Source organism: Neovison vison, chromosome 9 (genome assembly GCF_020171115.1).
Source record: "Neovison vison isolate M4711 chromosome 9, ASM_NN_V1, whole genome shotgun sequence".
Lineage (NCBI taxonomy): Eukaryota > Metazoa > Chordata > Mammalia > Carnivora > Mustelidae > Neogale > Neogale vison.
Window position 1 is genome coordinate 97,488,676 of NC_058099.1, and position 22,797 is coordinate 97,511,472.

Genomic DNA, 22,797 nt, shown 5'->3' on the forward strand with positions numbered 1-22,797 from the left:
TAAACATTTCCAGGTTGTCACCAGGCCTGTGTAGGGTCTGTGCAGGGTCACCAAGGTGAAATTATTGTTCTGCATGACCTCAAAGATCATCTGCTGAAGACTGAAAAAGAATGTGGATACAAATGGATTGGTCTCGTTTGGGATAGTCTGTGTCAGGACCCGTGCTTCTCTTTTGGATAGCCCAGGGGCTCCTGGATGTTGTCCCATCGCAGAAGGTTGCATAGGCATACCAACTGAATTTTTTCTCTTTGCAGCTAATATGCTCTTAAATTCAGAGTGGTGATACACCACATACTTAACTGCGTCTTGGCCTCCATTAATAGGCCAGGCCTATAGTCCACATCAGGTTGATGGAGTCATAGGCCCAAGGTCCATCTCCGTGTGTGAGGACATTTGTACTGGCAGTGTATACATTGCCCCAGAAACTGCTGAGGCGCATCCTAGTAGCCTTGGGGTTGTATAGGCTATTTCTGCTATTAGCGTTTGTCTTTTACACAGTGATTCCAGCAGTTATCTGGAGAGTACCTAGACGATTGGCAAAGCTAGGTTCATCCTTGGGAGGCTTAACCATAAGTCCAACTGAAAAGAGGCTAGTCCTCTGAAGTTGACCTGAACCAACTGCTCGTTGGAGCTGTACATTCCAGAATGGGTTGTCCCCAAAGATTGATTAGCCTGTTCATTAGGGGGGACTATGGCCTAAGAAATAAAATAGACTGCAGTTGTTTTTTTAGAAAAATATGTTATTTATTTATTCGAGAGAGAGAGACAGTGAGAGAGAGTATGAGCGAGGAGAAGCAGACACCCCATGGAGCTGGGAGCCTGATGTGGGACTTGATCCTGAGACTCCAGGATCATGACGTGAGCTGAAGGCAGTCGCTTAACCAACTGAGCCACCCAAGCGCCCTAGACTGCAGTTTTGTAACTTCATTTTAAGTTGTGTATTTTGGTCACTTAAGCCTCTGAAGGAAACGGTTGGTTGATCCCATTGTGAATCAGATCAAGGATAACATCACAGTTTGGGGAAATATTTTATAACATGATATGCCTCTGAAGAATGGCTACAGCCTCACCCAAGGCATTCTGTGCTTGAACTGACACTGGGAAACTCCCATAGGACTTGCTGGTCCTGTGTGGCTGTGTGAGGCGGTACAGACAAGACTGGAGCCATGTGGGCCTTGCTGCAGTGACCATGTTCCCTGCCTTCCACTGGGCAGTGGTGGCACCAGTCCGTAGCTAATGCTGTTATTAATAATATATTGAGCTTAACATTATGATCCCATACCACCAAAGCATGATTGTAAATTTTGTAACCATTTAGTAATGGCTTAAAGTGTACTATTATCTCACATGCTGAATAAATTAGAATTAGTTGAGCTACTTATGACAGAAAACTTGAAGGTAGATCAGAGTACTAGAAGTTTGTCTATTGCTTTAACAAAAATTATTTTTAAAATTTTTTGTTTTTTCTTTTCTTTTTCTTTAAACCAAATTGTAAGGTAAGTTTTCTAGAGCTAGTATGGTGACCTCATGAATATCAGGCTCTGCCATTACTCATGTGACTTCCAAATCATGGTGTGATGATCAGTTGAGCACTTCAGGTGTTGGGCAGGGGGACGGGCAATCAAGGGCTTAGCTTTTCTAGCTTTCTGGAAGTTGTAACATCCATCATTCACCTACATTCTATTGGCCAATAACGTCCTGCAAAAGAGGCTGGAAATTCAGTCTTCATTATGCATGGCCATGACACCAGTGAATAATTGGTACAAGAAAGAAGTACAAGTGCTGGGAACGACCTGTAGTTCCTGTCTCATGCTTTGGGGGATGCAGGGAAAAAAATCTGAGGAGAATAGTTGATATTCTTTGATAGATGAAGAACACAGTAGCTGTTGAATCTCTAAAGACATGGAAGTTGTTATTGTTCACATTCAATATAATAGGAATCTTTGAACTGCTCAGTTTTACTTAATTTACTACAGACTTTCCCTGGCTATGTTAACAAACATTTGGTTTTTCTCTGTGCCTTTCCAAATTTCTGATTTTTCTTGAGGACCAGACTAAATAAGATGTTGCAAACAAACAACTCTCAAATAAGGAAGATTTTAGGAATAAGTCATATGTGGGATTCATGGGGTTTCGTGGAGAAGTAGGAAACAAGGGACTATCTATATTTCTTTGTTGTTTGGAAATCAAATATAATGAGCTGATGAGAATTTTTTTTAAAGATTTTATTTATTTATTCGACAGAGATCACAAGTAGGCAGAGAGGAAGGCAGAGAGAGAGAGAGGAGGAAGCAGGCTCCCTGCTGAGTAGAGAGCCCGATGCGGGACTCGATCCCAGGACTCTGAGATCATGACCTGAGCCGAAGGCAGCAGCTTAACCCACTGAGCCACCCAGGCACCCAGCTGATGAGAATTTTTAAAAAGTTATTATTTAATGGTAAATCCTCACATTCTAGGCTTTATTTGTGTAAATATGCCTTTAAACTAGAATTGCTAGGTCTTAGGAGATGAACATGTAAGGTCTGATAGTACCAGATTGCCTTCTAAAGTGGTTTTACCGTGTTACATGTTGAGCTATATATTTTAGTAATATATATATATTTTATATATATAAATGTTGAGCATGTAAAATAGTAATAGTTTATAGTTAAGACTAATAGGAAAAAAAGGTGAAGACACAACAAAGCTTCTGTGTTCTTAAAGATTTTTTTTAATGGAATTTCCACTAGAGGGAGATGTTTAACCACTAGAAAATTGAAAAGTAACCTAAATAATAAAACTATCTTGTTTAAAGAATTTTGTTGTAATAAAATCATAGTAATACAATGTGAGAACCGTAAGTGACCATATAGACTATTAAGCTCATTCCCTTTATTTTAAAGAGAAATACATCAAGGGGGTTTGGATGATTATTCATGTTGTCACAGCTGTTACTCAGAGGTGGTTGGAATATACAGTTCTGTTCTCCAGATTTACTGTCTGTTGTTGTAAGAACGTCAGAATTAACATGTGTCAGTATTCACACTCCATACAGTATAATAAATCAGATCAGTGTCAGTTTGTAGCGAAAATGGCTAAGAATGTTTTCGTAACTACTCTTCCTGAAACCCAGTAAAACAGTGATTCCAGAGTAAGGAAATTTTTAATTAATATCTGGTCTTGGCACATCCTCAACTACTGAGAGCTATTAAAAATAGGGGTGCCTGGGTCACTTAGTCGGTTGCGCATCAACTCTTGATTTTGGCTCAGGTCATGATATCAGGGTCATGGACTGGGCCTCGTGTCAGCTTCCATGCTCAGTGTAGAGTCTGCTTGACCGTCTCTCTCTGCTATTCCTCCCGGGTGTGCTCTTGTTCTGTCTCTCTCTCTAAAATAAACAAAAAAAAATCTTAAAAATGGGGCATCTGGGTGGCTCAGTTGGTTAAGAATCTGCCTTTGGTCAGGTCATGATCCTAGACACCCAGGATCAAGCCCTGTATCCAGCTCCCTGCCCAGCAGGGAGTCTGCTTCTCCCTCTCACTCCGGTTCTCCCCTGCTAGTGCTTGCTTTCTCGCTCACTCTCTTAAGTAAATAAAATCTTTTAAAAACCTAAATAAAATAAAAATACAATAGACTCTTTGAATGTCACAGCAGTTTGAGAGACAACCAATAGCTAGGGCAGTGTTGAATGATAAATTTCATCTTCATCATAAGGCCAACCATACAAGACTGGGAGAGGAAGCTGTTTTATGTAATGCATAGAAAGTCAGCAAAATTGAAGAAACAGAAGAATTATATTCGAAACTAAAGAAAAAGATAAAACTTTAGAAAAAACTTTCATGAAATGGAGATAATAATTTACTTGAAAGGAGATCAAAGTAATGGCCATAATGATGCTCATTGAACTTGGGAGAAAAATGTACTTCAAAAAAGAAATGGGGGAGAAGAGCATTTGAAACAGTGACAGTTGAATAATACAGTAACTTCACTGAAAAATACAGTAGAGGGTTTCAACAGCAGACTAAATAGAGGAAAGGATGAGTGAATTTGAATACAGGGCAGAGGAACAGACCCAATCAGAGAAGCAAAAAGAAATAAGAATGAAGAAAGGAAAGATGACTTAAGGGACTTAAGGGACAAAATCAAGTCAACTGACCCTTGGCATTATAGGAATCTCAGAAGAAAGTAAGATAAAGGGACAGGAAAATTTTTTTTCAAAGATTTTATTTATTTATTTGATAGACAGAGATCACAAGCAGGCAGAGAGGCAGGCAGAGAGAGAGGAGGAAGCAGGCTCCCTGCTGAGCAGAGAGCCCGATGCGGGGCTCGATCCCAGGACCCTGGGACCGCGATCTGAGCCGAAAGCAGAGGCTTTAACCCATTGAGCCACCCAGGCACCCCAAGGGACAGAAAATTTATGTGAAGGAATAATGGGTGGAAAATTACCTAGCCTTGGGAGAGAAACCAACATCCAGATCCAGGAATCCCAGAGAGTTCTGAAGAAGATGAACCGAAGAGAGACCAAGACACATCATAATTAAAATGCCAGAAGTTAAAAAATAAGGAGGAAATCTTAAAAGCAACAAGAGAAAAGCAATTGGTTAAATACAAGGGAATCCCTCATTAGACTTTTAGCAGATTTTGCCACAGAAATGTTCCAGGCAGGAGGAGAGTAGCACAAAGTGCTGAAAGAGAACAATTTCCAACCAAGAATACTCTCCCTGACAAAGTTATTCAGAATTGAAGGAGAGATAGACATTTTCCTGACAAATGAAACCTAGAGTTGACCGCCGCTAAATTGGCCTCAGTGAGAAATGTTAAAGGGACTTCGTTAAGCTGAAAAGAAAGGGCTCTTATTACTGCATGGAAACATGAAAGTATAAATCCCCTGGTAAATGTAAATATATAGTAAAAGTAGTAGAATAATCATTTATAAAGCTAGAGTGAAAGTTAAAAAAAGTCATAAAAATACATGATTAGTTAAAGTCACTCATGATAAAAAGACATAAGATTACATGGAAGGGGAGTAAAAATGTAGAGCTTTATGATGTCTTCAAACTTAGGTTTGAAGTTGCTATCAACTTAAGATAGACGGTTATAAATACAAGTTACATGTAAGTAATCACAAACCAAAAACGTGTAGTAGATACACAGAAGATGTATCTTCTTCTACACTTAGGGATCTAAGTGTACCACTAAAGAAAGTCAAGCCACAAAGGAAAAGAGTAAGAGAAGAAAGGAACATAGAAACTACAGAAGCAGCCAGAAAACAACAATATGACAATAAGTACATATCCATTAACTACTTTAAATGTGAAGTGAGTAAATTGTCAAATCAATAGATGGAGAGTGGCTGAATGGATTAAAAAACAAGAGCCATCTATACATGCCTACAGAGAGTCACTTTAGACATAATGGCAAATATACACTAAAAGGATGGATGGAAAAAGATACTCCATGTAAATGGACCTAAAAGAAAGCTGGAATAGCTGTACTTACATCAGGCAAAATGGACTTTTATGGACACATAATAGACAAGGGCAACAAAGGGGTTAAGAAACATGAGAATTTAACATTTGTAAATATTTGTGCACCCAGGTGGCTCAGTCCGTTAAGCGTCTACCTTCAGCTCAGGTTCACTCCCAGAGTCCTGGGATCAAGTCCCGCATTGGGCTTCCTGCTCAATGGGGAGCCTGCTTCTCCCTCTTCCTGCTGCTCCCTCTTCTTGTGGTCTCTCTCTTTCTCTCTCAAATAAATCTTAAAAAAAAAAGTTTGTACCCAAAATAACACTGAAATATATAGCAAATATTAACAGACCTAATGTGAGAAATGGACAGCAGTACAGTAATAGTAGTGGAACTTAATATCCCACTTAGATCAATGGATAGATCATACAGACAGAAAATCTGGGGCTTTAACAACAGGTTAGACCAGATGGACTTAACATATACATACAGAACATTCCATTCACAAAAAACAAAACATTCTTCTCAAATGCACAGGGAACATTCTCTAGGATAGATTATATGTTCTATCATAAAAGAAGTATTGAGAGTTTAAGAAGACTAATAGAAAGCATCTTTTTTTCTTTCTTATTATTTTTTAAAGATTTATTTATTTATTTGAGAGAGAGATTGCAAGTAGGCAGAGAAGCAGGCAGAGAGAGAGGAGGAAGCAGTCTCCCCGACGAGCAGAGAGCCTGATGGAGGGCTCGATCCCAGGACCCTTGGATCATGACCTGAGCCAAAGGCAGAGGCTTTAACCCACTGAACCACCAGGCGCCCCACAAGTATCTTTTCTGACCACAGTTGCAAGAACAAGACTGTGGAGATTAAAAAAACATGCTACTAAAAAATTAACAGGCTAACGAAGAAATTAAATGAGAAATAAAATACCTTGAGACAAGGAAAAATAAAAATATGACATGTCAAAGTTATGAGATATAGCAAGAGCATCTTTTTTTTTTTTTTTAAGATTTTATTTATTTATTTGACAGAGAGAGAGAGGGATCACAAGTAGGCAGAGGCAGGCAGAGAGGGGAAGGAAGCAGGCTCCCTGCTGAGCAGAGAGCCGGATGTGGGACTTCATCCCAGTACCCTGAGATCATGACCTGAGCCTAAGGCAGAGGCTTAACCCACTGAGCCACGCAGGCGCCCCCAGCAAGAGCATCTTAAGAGAGAAGTTATAGCTGTAAATTTGTACTTAAAGAAAAGAGAAAAATTTCAAACAACTAACCTCTTAATGAACTAGAAAATAAGAACAAATGGAACCCGAAGTTGGCAGGGAATAACAAAGCTCAGAGCAGAAATAATTGAAATAAAGTCTAAAAAGGCAGTAGAAAAGACAAATGAAACAAAAAACAGGTTCTTTTGAAAGATAAAGAAAAATAAGCAAACCCTTAGCTAGACTCACCAAGAAACAAAGAGAGGGAACTCCAAATCAGAAGTGAAAGAAGAGCTGTTTCAGCTGATATCAAAAAAGAAGAAAGGATAATAAGAGAATAATACAATTCTATTCCAACAAAATAGACAACCTAAAAGAAATAGATCAAGTCCTATAAACCTACAGCCTTCTAAGACTTAGCCAGGAAGAAATAATCTAAAGAAACTGGTAACTAGTAAGAAGATTAAACCTTACAACAAACAAAAGTCCAGGACCAGACAGCTTTAGTGGTGAATTCTACTAAACATTCAAAGAAGAATTAATATCAATCTTTCTTTAATACTTACAAAAAAAATAGAAGAAGAGGGAAGGCTCATAAATTCATTTTAGGAGGACTGTACTACCCTGATACCAAAACCAAACAAAGACCACAAGAAAAGAAAACTACATGCCAATATCTGCAATGAAAATAGATGCAGAAACCCTCAACAAAATATTAGCAAACCGAATTCAACAATACATTCAGAGGATCATACATCTTAAGTGGGATTAATTCCAGAGGTGCAAAGATGGTTTAACAATTACAACAAGCATTGTGATCTACCACATTAACAAAATGAGGGATAAAAATCATATGATCATCTCAATAGATGCAGAAAAGGCATTTGATAAAATTGAAATCCCTTTTTTATATAAACTCCCAAGAAAGTAGGTATAGAGGGAACATATCTCAACCTAATAAAGGCATAGATGAGAAACCCAGATCATATTCAATGGTGAAGAGATGAAAGCTTTTCCTCTAACACCCTTGCTGCTTTTATTCAATATAGTATTGGAATTCCTAGCCAGAGCAATTGGGGAAGAAACAGAAATTAAAGGGGATTCACATTGGAAAGGAAGAAGTAAAGCTGTCACTATTTAGAGATGTTATCATATTCTATATAGAAATCCCTAAAGAATCTACCAAGAAATTATTAGAACTAATAAGTGAGTTCAATGAAGTTGCAAGATATTAAAATCAAGATATAAAAATCTGTTGTTTCTATTCACTAATAATGAACTATAAAGAAGAGAAATTGCATCGAAAAAGAACTTCTATAAATCAACTGCAGAATAACCAAACAATTTGATTTAAAAATGGGTAGAGGATCTGAATAGACATTTTTTCTTTTTCTTTCTTTTATTCTTTCTTTTTTTTTTAAGATTTTATTTATTTATTTGACACAGAGAGAGATCACAAGTAGGCAGAGAGGCAGGCAGAGAGAGAGAGAGAGAAGGAAGCAGTCTCCCTGCTGAGCAGAGAGCCCAACATGGGGCTCAATCCCAGGACCCTGGGATCATGACCTGAGCTGAAGGCAGAGGCTTAACCTACGGAGCCCCCCAGGTGTCCCTGAATAGATTTTTTCCAAAGAAGACATACAGATAGGTACGAAAAAATTGGGGAATGGAGGAAATCCATCAGATGAAATAATCACCTCACACCTATTAGGATGGCAATTATAAAAAAGACAAGAGATAACAAGTATTGGCCAGGATGGAAAGGAAATTCTTGTGTACTCTTGGTGGGAATGTAAATTCATGCAGTCAGTATAGAATACGGAGGTTCCTTCAGAAATTAAAAATAGAACTGCCATGTGATTCAGCATTTCCACTTTTGGTATTCATCTGAAGGAAACAAAAACACTAAAAAAATATCTGTACCCTCATGTTCATTGCATCACTTATAATAGCCAAGATATGGAAACAACCCAAGTATCCATACATAGATAAATGGATAAAAAAATGTGATATATGTACTGGAATATTATTCATCTAATAAAAAAAGATTGAGGAGTGCCTGGGTGGCTCAGTTGGTTAAGCGTCTGCCTTGGGCTCAGGTCATTAATCCAGGGTCCTGGGATCAAGCCCCAAGGCAGGCTCCCTGCTCAGTGGGGAGTTCCTTCTTTTTTTCTCTCTTCCTCTACTCCTCTCCCTAGCTTGTGCTTGCTCTCTCTCCCGCTCTCTCTCTCAAATAAATAAATATTTAAAAAAAGAATAAAATGTTGCCATTTGTGAGAACATTGAGGGGCTTTAAGGTTATTATGCTAAGTGAAATAAGTTAGAAAAAGACAGATACTGTATGATCTCAACCTATATGTAGAATCTAAAAAAGCCAAAACCAAAAAATGACAAAGCTCAAAGATAGAGATCACATTCATGGTTGCCAGAGGCAGGGTGCTGGGGTATGTAAAAAATAGGTGCAGGGAGTGAAAAGGTACAAAATTTCAGTTTTCAATTCATCACAGGAATCTAATGTAGAGCACGGCGAGTATAGTTAATACTTCATTGCTTACTTCAAAGTTCCTAAGTGGTTGAATCTTTAAAGTTTTCACTTAACAAAAAATCTGTGGGGTGCCTGGCTTGCTCAGTCAATGGAGCATGAGATTCTTTTTTTTTTTTTTTAAGATTTTATTTATTTGACAGAAATCACAAGTAGGCGGAGAGGCAGGCAGAGAGAGAGAGAGAGAGAGAGAGAGAGAGAGCAGGAAGCAGGCTCCCCGCTGAGCAGAGAGCCCGATGCGGGGCTCGATCCCAGAACTCTGGGATCACGACCTGAGCCGAAGGCAGAGGCTTTAACCCGCTGAGCCACCCAGGCGCCCCAGGAGCATGAGATTCTTAATCTTGGGGTTGTAAATTTAAGCCCCATGTTGGGTGTTGAGATTACTTAAAAATAAAATCTTTAAAAAAATTTATATGTATTGTAATGAATGTTAACTAGATTTAATTGTGGTGAACGTTTTGCAATATATACAAATAAATGAGTCATTATATTTTACACCTGAAAGTAATATATTCTATATCAATTATACATCAGTAAAAAATAAAAAAAATCCCATATCATAGGCTCCAAAGAAATGTGCCTGATATGATGACATTCAAACCCAAGTGAAAAAAAACATTGAAGTGTGATGATGTTTACTTTATTAACAGTATGTAAATTTTGTAAAGTTAATAGGACCTTTTCTTGAATGTCTGTACCCACAATTCTTTTTTTTTTTTAAGATTTTATTCATTTATTTGAGAGAGAGAGTGAGGGTGTGTGTGAGAGAGAGAGAGAGGAGAGAGGGAGAGAAGGAGCAGGGGGGAAGGGGAGAGGGAGACATGTGTGTCCGTCCTGGACTCTGAGATCATGACCTGAGCTGAAGGCAGATTCTCAACCGACTGAGACACCCAGACACCCCTGTACCCATAATTCTTAAATTTTAGAGAAGAATGAGAACTATGGGCTTAAGTTACCTGGACCTTGATAGAAAGTATCAATGGTGTGCTGAGACTTAGGGAGGGGCCTTGAAGTCAGGCTGCAAGATTCCACCCCTCATTACCAGCTGGGAAGGAAAGACCTACTTAGCCCTATCACAGGAGGTTGAGAAATGGGAAGATTTGTTGAAGTCCGCTTTCCAGTGGCTGAACAGAAACCTCAAACTGCCAAAAAATCATAGGCTTTATGGTGATACGATTAATTGCCTTTCCTAATAGCCAAAGGCCAAAATCCAACACACCCACACATACTCAAGCAAAAGACAAGATGTGCCTCTGTGATTATTATTGTTATTATTTTTTGGTAATGGGTCAATTGATAAATTCACATATCAAATAATTCTTCCATTTGAAGTATATGTTGAGTAAATTAAGTATTTTTACCAACTCAAAAGGAAGCCCCCCCCCACTTTTTAAAGTTATTTATTTGAGAGAGAGCATGTATGCCAGGGGGAGGGGCAGAGGGAGAGGGAGCAGACTCCCCACTGAGCAGGGACATGACACAGGGCTCCATCCCAGGACCCTGAGACCTGAGCCAAAGGCAGACGCTTAATCAACTAAGCCTGCCAGGTAGCCAAGAAACCCCTTAATTTTTATTACCCCTCAGTCCCTCTCTTTCTGCCCAGATCTATGCAACAGCTATGTTTTTTCTCTATGGGTTTTTATATTTTGGACAGTTTGTTTAAATGGAATCTTCTAATACATGATCTTTTTGACAAGCTTCTTTCGCTAGTCAAACCCATGTTTTCAGGGTTCTTTCATGTAGTAGGTATTATTACTTCATTCTTTTACTTTTTGATTGACATTCCATTGTGTGGATGTATCACATTTTGTTATTCTTTTATCAGTTGATGGGCATTTTGGCTGTTTTCACCTTTTGGCTGTTATTAATGTTGATATAAATATTCATGTGTAAGTTTTTAAGTAGGCATATGTTTTCATTTTTCTTTTTTTTAGGAACCTTTTTTTTAAAAAAGATCTTATTTATTTGAGTGACAACAGAGATCACACGTAGGCAGAGAGAGAGGGAGAAGCAGGCTCCCTGCTGAGCAGAGAGCCTGATGCGGGGCATGATCCCAGGACGCTAAGATCATATCCTGAGCCAAAGGCTGAAGCTTAACCCACTGTGCCACCCAGGCACCCCGTTTTCATTTTTCTTAGGTGTATATCTAAGAATAGAATTACTGGGTCAAATGGAATGACCAGATGTTGACCAATGTGTTAGGCTTTATTTCAGATGCATTTTGCCCATTTGAACATCCTTGAAGAAATGTACATTGAGGTCTTTTGCCCAGTTTTTAAGTGCCTTTGGAATTTTTTTTTTTAAGATTTTATTTGTTTATTTGACAGACAGAGATCACAAGTAGGCAGAGAGGCAGGCAGAGAGAGAGAGGAGGAAGCAGGCTTCCTGCTGAGCAGAGAGCCCGATGCGGGACTCGATCCCAGGACCCTGAGATCATGACCTGAGCCGAAGGCAGCGGCTTAACCCACTGAGCCACCCAGGTGCCCTGGAATTTGTTTTTGATTAGATGTGGTGGTAGATGCCTGCAGACAGCCTGCCTAAAGTGTAGCTGCTCCTAACAATCCCCACTGTATCATCCGGCAGCTGAAGAAGTAAACAAAGATTATAAACCCTTAATATATCCATTTCTCTAGCCACTCAAAATACAGAGGCAAGTCAGTGCCCAAATGGGAAATGTCAGGTAGTATCCACTTACTTTGTTCTTAGGAAATACTGAAAATTGCTAGATCTACTCCTGTGAACATAGTGGCTCCAAATGAGAACACAGATATAGTATTGAGTGTTTTCATCTTCATTTAGGACTTACCCAAACATACTGTCATGAAATGAATTAGTAAGAAAGTGGAGAGAAGGTCATTTAATAAGAATTAATTTGGGAAATACAGGAACACACTCTATAAAACCTGCTCTGGCTACCAGATGGAAGGCAGCTATGCTTACCACTATACCACCAACGCTGGCTACCAGATTGAAACTTGGAAGAAAATCAAATGGGAGAAAACAGAGCTGAGAGAAAGAAACTGATTCTTGTGCTGAGAAGTACATTGGAAGTAAACAGGAGGTGAATGGAGGACAGTCTTGAGAAAAATTACCTACAAGAACAAGTGAAAAGAATAATCTGGAAGACCATAAAGAGTCAATATATGATTTTTGCAAAAATAAGAACAAAAACAAGTGAAGAAGAAATGATAGGCAACTGTAGAATAGAGGGTAAAGTAGAAAACCTGAATTTACAGATCAAAATATTTGTTTATTTCACAATTCCCACTTTTGAATATGGAGTTATTTCTGTGTGTTTTAGTAGGCAGCTGGGCTTTGTCGTCATTTCTTGCTATTTCGGGATCAACTCTTGAGGTCAGACTGCTGGTATAGGGAATAAGCATATTTTAAAATATGCTTTGTCAAAGTGATTTTATAGGTAAAAATGTTATCCCATTGGTTTAATTTATATTTGTCTTTCTCCTAGTGAGATTATTATTTATTTACATTTGAGTTTTTAATTTATGTCTTTTCCTTTTCTCTTTTCGGTTTTCATTTCCCCTTATCATGCTCATGGTAAAAAAAAAAAAAAACACTTCACCGGGGGCACCTGGGTGGCTCAGTGGGCTGGGCCTCTGCCTTTGGCTTAGGTCATGGTCTCAGGGTCCTGGGATCAAGCCCTGCATTGGGCTTTCTGCTTAGCAGGGAGGCTGCTTCCCCTCTCCTTCTGCCTGCCTCTCTGCCTACTTGTGATCTCTCTCTGTCAAATAAACAAAATCTTTAAAAAAAAAAAAAAACTTCATCAGTTTATTTTTTCTCTCTTATAAAGTCATTTTTTGTATAAATATTCAGTTTTTTATGTGATTATATTTGCTTCTTTTTTCTATTTGCTTAGGAAGTTCTTCACTCAGTAATCTATTAAATATCTATATTTCCTGCTAATATTTTATGGTCTTAGTGTTTACATTTAAGTAAGTAATTCATTTGGAGTTTATTTTGGCTTTTGGTATGGAGTAAAGATCTGATTTTATTCTTTTAACAAATAACCAGTACTTTCAGGGCTTTCTCTCTCTTTCTTTTTTTTCCCCCCCTCAGGGCTTTCTCTTGATTACCTTTTCCTATTGTTAGTGGTATTTCACTTTGCATATTTTAAGCAATTTTTGTCTTTATATTTTAATTAAATGTTTACTGTGATCTGATACACTTTTTTAAATTTTAGGATAAGGAGAGTTTATCTTCTGTTATTACTGACCTCAACATAATAATGGAGCCCACCGAATATTCAGAATTAAGTGAATTTGTGTCTAGGTAAGATATTATAAATTTTAATTTTTATTGTTTTCATTCTACATTTTTAAGTTTACCCTTTTCTTGGTAAGTAAATATCAAAATATCTCTGAAAGTGTAACATTAACATTATATGGTTTACATTCGTAATCATATATATGGCTTATGTATTAAGTCCATATTCTCTGTATAATTTTTTCATCCAACGAAAATGTAATACATTTTCATACAAAGAAAATGTATTACACATTAACTATGTTAATGTGCTAGACATTCTAATATCACGAAGAAAAGATAAAATCTTTGATACTCAAGGAGTTTCTAGCCTATTGAAGTCATAAGTTAAATAATTGTAGAAATAAATCTAAAATTGTGGCTGTGCTCAGTGCTGCAGAACAGAGTTACATAGTGTTATTGAAGCATACATCAGGAGCCTGACTTTCATGGAGAGCATGGAATCATTTCCTGAAAATTGAGCCAACATCTGAAAAATGTGTAGGTGTAAACTAAAAAAGAGGTCCTCGACAGAGCAGTTATGTGTAGGCACCATGCAAGGAGGGAGATGCTGTCTGTGAGCAGCTAATGGGGGTGAGTGTGACTGGAGCAGGGTGCAAGCTGGGGCTTGTGCTTTGGCATGAGGCCTGCCAAGTACGTGAGGTCCATGTGGTCCTCACCACATGGGAGTTCGGTCATAGGCCTGAGACCAGTGTAAAGGTACTTAAAGCCTAAGGAAAGCAGAAGTGTGATATCCTGGATGTTTCAGGGAGAAGAGCCTGAAGGGGGGCAATAGTAGATAGAACAAGGTCAGTGATTAGCCTGTAAAAATAGTTCACACAACAGAAATTTCTAGGTTGAACTAGAATAATTAGCTGAGATAGAGAGCTGGTTGGATTTGGATTTGGGGGATATTTAGAAAGCACAGTTGTTGGCTGAATGGGAGGTCAGGAGCCAGTGACAGATCACTCCTTGATGATGGTGATTGCATTTGTTGAGATAGGGTAAGTGGAGAGAATCATGGCAAGTGAGCTTGTGACTTCAGGCTGGAGATGATGAGTGCCTGTGAAACACTGAAGTAAAAATAAGTAGGCAGCTCAGAAGAGGTGTAGGCAGGAGGGGGAGCCCCCAAGTTTTCTGCCAGTGGGTAGAAGTTAAAGCCTTGGGCTTGAGGAATGAGATTGCTTATGGAAAGAATAAAGAGAAATAGGGGAGGAGCTAGCAGTGGACCGTGTGGAATTCAGCTGTACTGCGGAGTCGAGAGAGGGTCCTGCAGAGGAACTGGATGGGGAACAACTATGTGAGGGGGGAGGAAAACTAGGAATGTGGTGTTGACCACTGTCAGCTGGAGTGACAGCTTTTCTTCCACATCTTTGAAGATATTCTTCCAGTCGCTTCTGGATTGCATAAGTCATGACAAGAAGTCTGCTGTATTTTTTCATTTTGGTTTTTGGGCTGCCTACAAACCTTTCTCTTAATGTTGTTTTTCTACAGTTTGTGTTATTTCTACGGTATTTTAGTGTGAATATTCCCTAACACATCTTTTCAAATACTTCTGCCCTGTTTCCTATTCTTCTTCTGCAGTACTAATTGCACATATATTGGGGCATTTGGTATATTCTCTTAGGGTTTGGATGCTTTGTTCTCTTTCTTTTATCCCTTTCTTTCTTTATTTTCTTTATTTTTTGCATTTCAGTTTGGATAATTTCTATTACCCTATTTACAGATTCTTTCCTTAGCTGAAGTCCAGCCCGACAGTGAGCCCACTGAAGGAATTCTTCACCTCTAATGTCATGTTTTCACTTATACCACTTCCATTGGATTCTTAATTTCTTTCTTTCTCTCTACTGACATTCCCCATTTATGTATTTGTATAACTTTTCCACTAGATCTTTTAATATGTTAATCATATATATATATATATATATACACACACATATATGTAAAAGTAATAGTGTAATTAACCAGCTGTACACCTTTGATAATTACTGTTATCGATGTTATTTCATCTCTTGTTAACAAATATTTTTAAAGTTTTAATTTTGAAAGAATTATGGATTCACAGGGAGTTGTAAATAAACCAATATACAAGGAGATTCTATATACCCTTCATCCAGCCTCTGACAGTGATAACATCTTGTATCAGTAAAATGTACTCTCATATCCAGAAAATTGATCTAAGTAAAACCCAGACCTTTTTCAGATTTTACCAGTTTTATAAGCACTTGTGTGCGTGTGTTCTATGCAATTTTATCACCTCTGTAGTGTCGTGAAACCACCACTACATTCAGGATACAAGACTGTCCTATATCTTTTTTTCCCTCATTTTAAAAATTGTGGTAAAATATATGTATAATGTAAGACTTAACCATTTTTTTAAAAAGATTTTATTTATTTATTTGTCAGAGAGAAAGTGCACACAAGTAGGCAGAGTAGCAGGCAGAGGTGAAGAGAGAGGCAGGCTCCCTGCCGAGCAAGGAGCCCAGTGTGGAATTCAATCCCAGGACCCTGGGATCATGACCTGAGCCGAAGGCAGTGGCTTAACCGACTGAGCCACCCAAAACTTACCATTTTTAAGAGTACAGTTCAGTACTATTAAATATGTCAGAATGTATTTAACTGTGTACACCAAGATCTATCTTCATAACCCTTTCATCTTGTAAAACTGAGAATCTGTATGCATCAAACAGTCACTTCCCATCTTCCCCTCCACTCAGCCCCTGGTACACTCCATTCTTATTTCTGTTTCTGTGACTTATTTTTATTTATTTTTAAAAATATATTGTTTATTTATTTTGAAAAAGATTTTATTTATTTATTTGATAGCGAGGGATCCCAAGTAGGCAGAGAAGCAGGCAGAAAGAGAGGGGGAGGCAGGCTTCCCATTGAGCAGAGAGCCCAGTGCGGGGCTTGATCTCAGGACCCTGAGAGATCATGACCTGAGCCAAAGGCAGAGGCCTAACCCACTGAGTCACACAGGCGCCCCAAGATTCTATTTATTAAAGAGAGAGCATGAGCAGGGGAGAGGGAGAAGCAGACTCCCTTCTGAGCAGGGAGCCAGACGTGGGGCTCCATTCCAGGACCCTGGGATCATGACCTGAGCTGAAGGTAGACACTTAACCTGAGCTACCCAGGCATCCCTGTCTGTGACTTTTAACCATGGTTATTTTAATGTTCCTGTCTGATAGTGCCAACATCTAAGTCATCTTTGAACCTGATTATGCTGATTCTGGAGTCTTTCCTGAATTTTTGTGTGTCATCATTTTTTTAAATTGAATGATGGATTTTATCTATGGAAAATCGGTAGAGACTCAAGCAAAGTGTTTATGCTGAAGTGAGCATATTTCTTTTATCATCCTGTTAGGATTGGGTTAATTCAGGGTCATTAGCCACTGAGCTGTGTTTGAGATTTTTATTGTTTTCCTTATCTTCAGGCTTCACATCACCACAGGTTTCAAATTCTTGCAGCTGTGGATTCAAATTCAAGTTCAGTTGTTTCTTATGCTTAGAATGGGGTTTTGGGAACCGGAGGGTTCTCCTCAGTGTCCCTGATCCACTCAGGTTTCTGCACACTCTTGACACTCCCCCAGTAGCAGTTGTGGATGCTCGTTACTTGTGCCCTGCTTGTGGTGGGAATAACGGGAGTTCTGTATCTTCATGGTCCGTCCTTAGTATTCGGCAATCCTGCACCTCATGGTCTGGACTCCCCAGTGTTCCTCTTCCTCCTCCCCAGTATAGCCAAAGCTAGCTTGGATCTGGGGTTGGTCTTGTTTCTCCCAGCAGGGGTAACAGGTGAACGCTTGGTAATGGTGTAGGACCCTGGGCCCAGTGGGTTTCCTGCCCCTCCCATGGAACAGGCAGTTTTGCCACTGCCCCTCTTCCTGAAGCAGTGGACCTTTGTCTTGATAACAGGAGTGTTTTCTGTCCCTCTACCAAAGTCAACTTCTGCTTCTCCCTTAGAAGCAAGGGATTTTTTTTCTTCCATTGCTTTGTTGCCTCTTTTTTCAGTGGCTTGGGGGTTTGGGTTCCCATCAGAAAAGCGTTCTGGCTTCATTTTCTTCCCCAGCAGCGCTGACCACCTCCTCATGCCTCTGCCACTGACAGGACCCTGGTTTTTCTGGTGGTGTCATTTTGTGTCTCGGGTTCCGATCTGTTCCAAAAGCACACTCTATCCCACATTTGTCCCTAAGAATTTTTTGAAATTTTAGCTGATTTCTTGTTACCTACTTGTATGGGGGCTGCTTTCTTCCCCTAAGTTTACCCAAGAGTGAACAGTTTTGTGTCATGTCTTTCCTTTGAGGGAAAAAAATCTTATTTGGTTGCCTTGTGATTTTGGGTCTCTAATGGACTTAAGGAAGGTTATGACTTACAGGACTTAAGGAAGGTTATGACTTACAGATTATTTAAATTTGCTTGGTGTTAGGTAAAGATGGTCTTCTCTGCAGTTCTTTACATCCCAAGTAGAAGCCAAGCTTTTTCCTGATTTTTTTGTTTTGTTTTTTTTTTGTTGTTTTTTTTTTCCTAATTCTCATTCCAGAATTTAGGACACATTGTATATTCATCTCCTGCGTCTGTTTTACCCTTTCTTTTTTTCTTTTTTTAAGTTTTTTTTTTAATTCATTTATTTGAGAGAGAAAGAAGGAGGGAGAGAGCGAGCGAGCAAGGGGAAGGGGCAGGGGCAGAGGGAAAAGGAGACTCCCTGCTGAGCAGTGAGCCCCACACAAGGCTCAGTCCCAGGACCCTGGGATCATGACCTGAGCTGAAGGCAGACCCTTAACTCACTGAACCACCCAGGCGACCCTGAATATTTTAAAATAATTTTTTGTAATTGGATTATTTTTGCTATTTTTTTTACATATTACATGAATATATAAATTTCTTCTTTGCTTCTGGGTCTCTGATTACATGAATATAAAACTTTCTGGCATTGTCTCATGTGTCTCTGAGGCTCTGTTCTTCTTTTTTTTCCCCCAATCTTTTCCTTCTGTGTTGTTCAGATTGGATGGTTTCTGTGTGCTTACCACCACAACGAGGTTACTGAACAGCTCCAACAGCACAGAAATCCTGCGTATTATCCCTATATGGTCACCCATATAGGGTCACCCATTCCCCACCCTGCCACAAAACCTGCTATGATCATCACTAGGGTTTTGTGCCTCTTACAAAATGTCAAATAAATGAAATTACATAGAGATTGGCTTCCTGACTTAGCATAAACTAAGTCAATTGAGATCCACCCATCTTTTCATTTCTGAGTGATATTTCCTGTACTGATACTAGCATGTTTAGTTCATCCATTGGAGGACATTTGGGTTATTTCCAGTTTTTGATGATTTTGAATAGAGCTGCTGTGAACATTCAGTAGAGGTTTTTTTGTGATGGTAAGTTTTTTCTCTAGGGTAGATAATCAGAAGTGGGATAGTGGGTCCTATGACTACAGTATGTTTAGATTTATTATAAACTAGTATAGTGTTTACCAAAGTGATCATACCAAGTTGCATTCCCACCAGCAATATATGAGAGTGACTAATAATATTTTAGTGAATAATTAACCTCTGATATTCATCTGATTTTAGACCTAGTAAAACTTTAGAATTTTTATTCTACATTTCTCTTTATGTTTTGCTTTATCCTTAAGAAAAAGACATTTGGAATTATTTTACTTTTCTGACTTCAAATTGAAATGTGTCACTGCCAACATTTTGTGAAAGAAATCCGTAACATCTGTTTAACATTTAGTCAAGTTTGGACTATGCTTGGGAAAAATAGATAAATTACAATCACTCTTAGGATTGTAAGAGCCAACATATACACAATGTCTTTCTATAATGGAAAACTCTGTGTGCTCTAATGGTGTGTCCTTTGTGGAGATGTAAATGGGGGTGAGGGGGTTGTGACACTCTACTTTTAAATAAAATTCTGTGTTTAATTAATGTATCAGGTCAGACTGTCTTCTGTCCCTCTCTCTGAGTGTCTAGTGCTTGTAGTCTGTGTGTGTTTAAACTTAGGCTGTTGCATTTTTAAGATTTTTTTTCTTGGCTTCTTTCCTCATCACATGATTAAGAGCTTATTTTTGCTCCTTTATTTGATGGAGATTAAAATATGTCACTTTGGCCTGTATGCTGTAATGAAGCAACTGCTGCTTTTTTTAGGCCTATATTCTTCGGAAAGTAATTTCTTCTTTCAGATGGTAAAAAGATATTAGTAATAGATACCAGAGTAGGATTGAACAGTTAATCTCCAGTGTTTCCTGTCAAATAGATACTTACGTAGCTATGCATTAATGAACCTGTTCTGTTAGCTTCTTCATTTTCTGTGTCTCTGTTTTTTTTGTTTGCTTGCTTGTTCCTCAGTTCCCATTTCCTGATTTCTTTTGGATCATTTAAACATTTCTTACTATTCCATTTTAATTTTATCTAATGACTTTTTGGCCATATCTGGGTTCTTTTTGTTTTATTGGCTGCCATGGGATTGCAGCATGTTAAACCTAACTTTCAACAGTCTGGTTAGACTTGGTACAATCTGGAAGCCTTGTAGCCATATTCAACCCTTTCTCTCTGTGCTACATGTTGTGATTTTCATAGGAATTATATTCATATGTATGCATTGAAAACCCCATCACTAGTGTTAAGTTTTTTTTTTTTTTTTTTACTTTTGGTTATCATACATGATTTAAAGAACTTAAGAGAAGAATACTAGTTTTGTCATATTCACCCAGATTTTTACCATTTCTGTTGCTACTACTGATGGAACCTTTTAGAACACATTGTATGTATCATGGCTCTGTTCTCCTAAATACTTGGCATATATTTCTGAGAATTGTGATAGTACCTTGTATATTCATAGCGCAGCAACTGACTCCATAAATTGACGTTGATATAATACTTTCTAATTTGCCATCTGTATCGCACTTGTTAGTTGATCTAATGATGTCCTTTTTTACATTTTCTTTTCCCCTGTGTTCCATGATCCAGTGTGGTTCCAAGTATTGCATTTAATTGACTTTATAGATTCCTTTAATTTGGAACAGTTCCAGAGCTTTTCTTTGCCTTTTATTACTTTGCCGTCTTTACAAAATACAGTTCTTCTGTCTTTCCTATCCCCCAATAGAATGTTGCTTATTTCGTCTTTGACTTTTTGTCATGATTAGTTGCTGTTATGTATTCTCAAGCCAAATACTGCCCTGCTGATTTTCTGTGCTTCTCAGCTCTTTGTCCTTATAGGTGGCCGTAGATTGATTCAGTCATACTATACCTCACTCTCCACTGTATTGCCATTGGTTTTGTTTTTGGGTTTTTGCCCTCTCTTGCAATAATAGGCAGTCCGTGGGGAAATATTTTTTGACCATGCCGATACTACTCTTCATTAAAATTTCTGCCTAGATTTAGCATCATCTCCTGGTGATCTTGTGAGATCACTCTTTGTTGTGATGGTTGCAAAATGGTATTTCAAGTCTATCTCTTCCTCCACTTATCTCAATAGATGCTATGTCTTGTGCTTAAGAAATCGACTTCCTTTTGCCCCTGTATATGTGTGTATGTGTACATATTTGTTTATTGTTTCATTCATTCTTATTTTTTAAATATTAATAATTTCTCACTCTTCTTTATTTATTTTGGTGCTTAAATTATCTTAGACTGCCCAGTGGGAACTTCTTCATGTTGGCTCCTGAATCCATGTGATACTCCCTCATCATAATTTTTTGGACAAGGGGCGTTAGAGAGGAGTAGGGAATTTGGGTAAATTGGAAGGAGAGGTGAACCATGAGAGACTATGGACTCTGAGAAACAGTCTGAGGGGTTTGAAGTGGTGGGGGGGTGGGAGGTTGGGGTACCAGGTGGTGGGAATTATAGAGGGCACAGCTTGCATGGAGCACTGGGTGTGGTGAAAAAATAATGAATACTGTTTTTCTGAAAATAAATAAATTGGAAAAAAAATAAAGACCTTGATCCACAAAAAAAAAAAAAAAAGATTTTATTTATTTGGGGCACCTGGGTGGCTCAGCGGTTAAGTTGTCTGCCTTTGGTTGAGGTCATGATCCCAGGGTTCTGGGATTGAGCTCTGTATTGGGCTCCCTGGTCAGCGGGAAGCCTGCTTCTCTCTCTCCTACTCCCCCTGCTTGTGTCCCCTTTCTCGCTATCTCTCTCTCTCTGTCAAATGAGTAAAATTAAAAAAAAAGATTTTAGTTATTTGACAGCACACGCAAGTGCACACACAAGCAGGAATAGGGGCAGGCAGAGGGAAAGGGAGAAATGGGCTCCCTGCTGAGCAGAGAGCCTGACATGAGGCTCTATCCCAGACCCTGGGATCATGACCTGAACTAAAGGCAGATGCTTAACTCACTGAGCCCCAGGTGCCCCTCTCTCATCATATTTTTGAACACATCCTTCTATTCTAGCAGAAAAAGATTTTTCATGCTCAAAATATACCTCTCCTGCTTAAGTGTATAAATTTAAACATAAATAAATACATCTGTATTAAATGCATGTTATATACTTGTCTCTAAAAATATAATGCTGAACAAGATACATAGTTCCTGACTTCTTGAAGCTGACAGTCTAGTGAATAAGCAGAATTACTACAGGGTGGTAAATACTGATATAAGGGCCCTGGGAATGAAAGTGCATATTTACTAAGTGGCAAAATTGCTCTATTGCTTGATATGTAGCAGTGAAAAGAACACATCTTTGCCCACGTGAGCTTATTTTGTACTATGGGAACAGACAATAAACAAAACTAATACATAAAGTAGGTAATCCTTTAGAGAGAGAGAAGTGGTATGGGAAACATAAAAGAGGATGGGAGATAGGGGATGTGCAAGGTGAGGGAAAGGTGTCTAATTTAGTTAGCATGGGCAGGGAAGGCTTCATGGAGAGGGTGACACAGAGTAGGTCAGGGAGCTGGCCTCCCTTAATGCATCCTAGACACAGTTGTTATCAACTCTAGGTATTCTAAAAAATGTACCATGTTTTGCCTTATAATCACTGAGATGTAGATCTAATCTCTAGGACAAATTATAAATACAGTAAGGACAGTATATATTCATATAACATATTTCATTGTGTTTTTCCTTAAACTAATGACTAATGCCACTGGATTAGGAAAGGTATTTAATCACTGTGGAGCTCTTTTTTTAATCTGCAAAATGAACAAACCGGAAGAAATTATTTACAATGTTTTGCTCATTCCCAAAATTAAGGATAAAATTTTCTGAGAAATAGTGGAATTTACTTGAATTAGAACAATAGAGCTATTAGAAGAACATTTGTGATTTAGGTTTCTTTTATAACACAGAGTGATTGCCAGTATTTGGAGACTGCCTCAGCAAAACTGGATCTATAAAACTCTATCCCCCC

At 38.5% G+C, this 22,797-nt stretch overlaps 2 protein-coding genes across 2 annotated transcripts in view; one reads left to right on the forward strand and one right to left on the reverse strand.

Annotated features, from left to right (window-relative positions):
* The window catches only part of LOC122917773 (centromere protein P), a 237,441-nt gene that overhangs the window by 13,959 nt on the left and 200,685 nt on the right, over positions 1 to 22,797 (forward strand). The window contains exon 4 of the mRNA XM_044266043.1: positions 13,380 to 13,468. Within this exon, the coding sequence (XP_044121978.1) occupies positions 13,380 to 13,468 (89 nt within the window). The remainder of the gene's footprint in view (positions 1 to 13,379; positions 13,469 to 22,797) is intronic.
* Positions 1 to 22,797, reverse strand: part of OGN (osteoglycin) — a 77,384-nt gene that overhangs the window by 11,917 nt on the left and 42,670 nt on the right. The window lies entirely within an intron of this gene.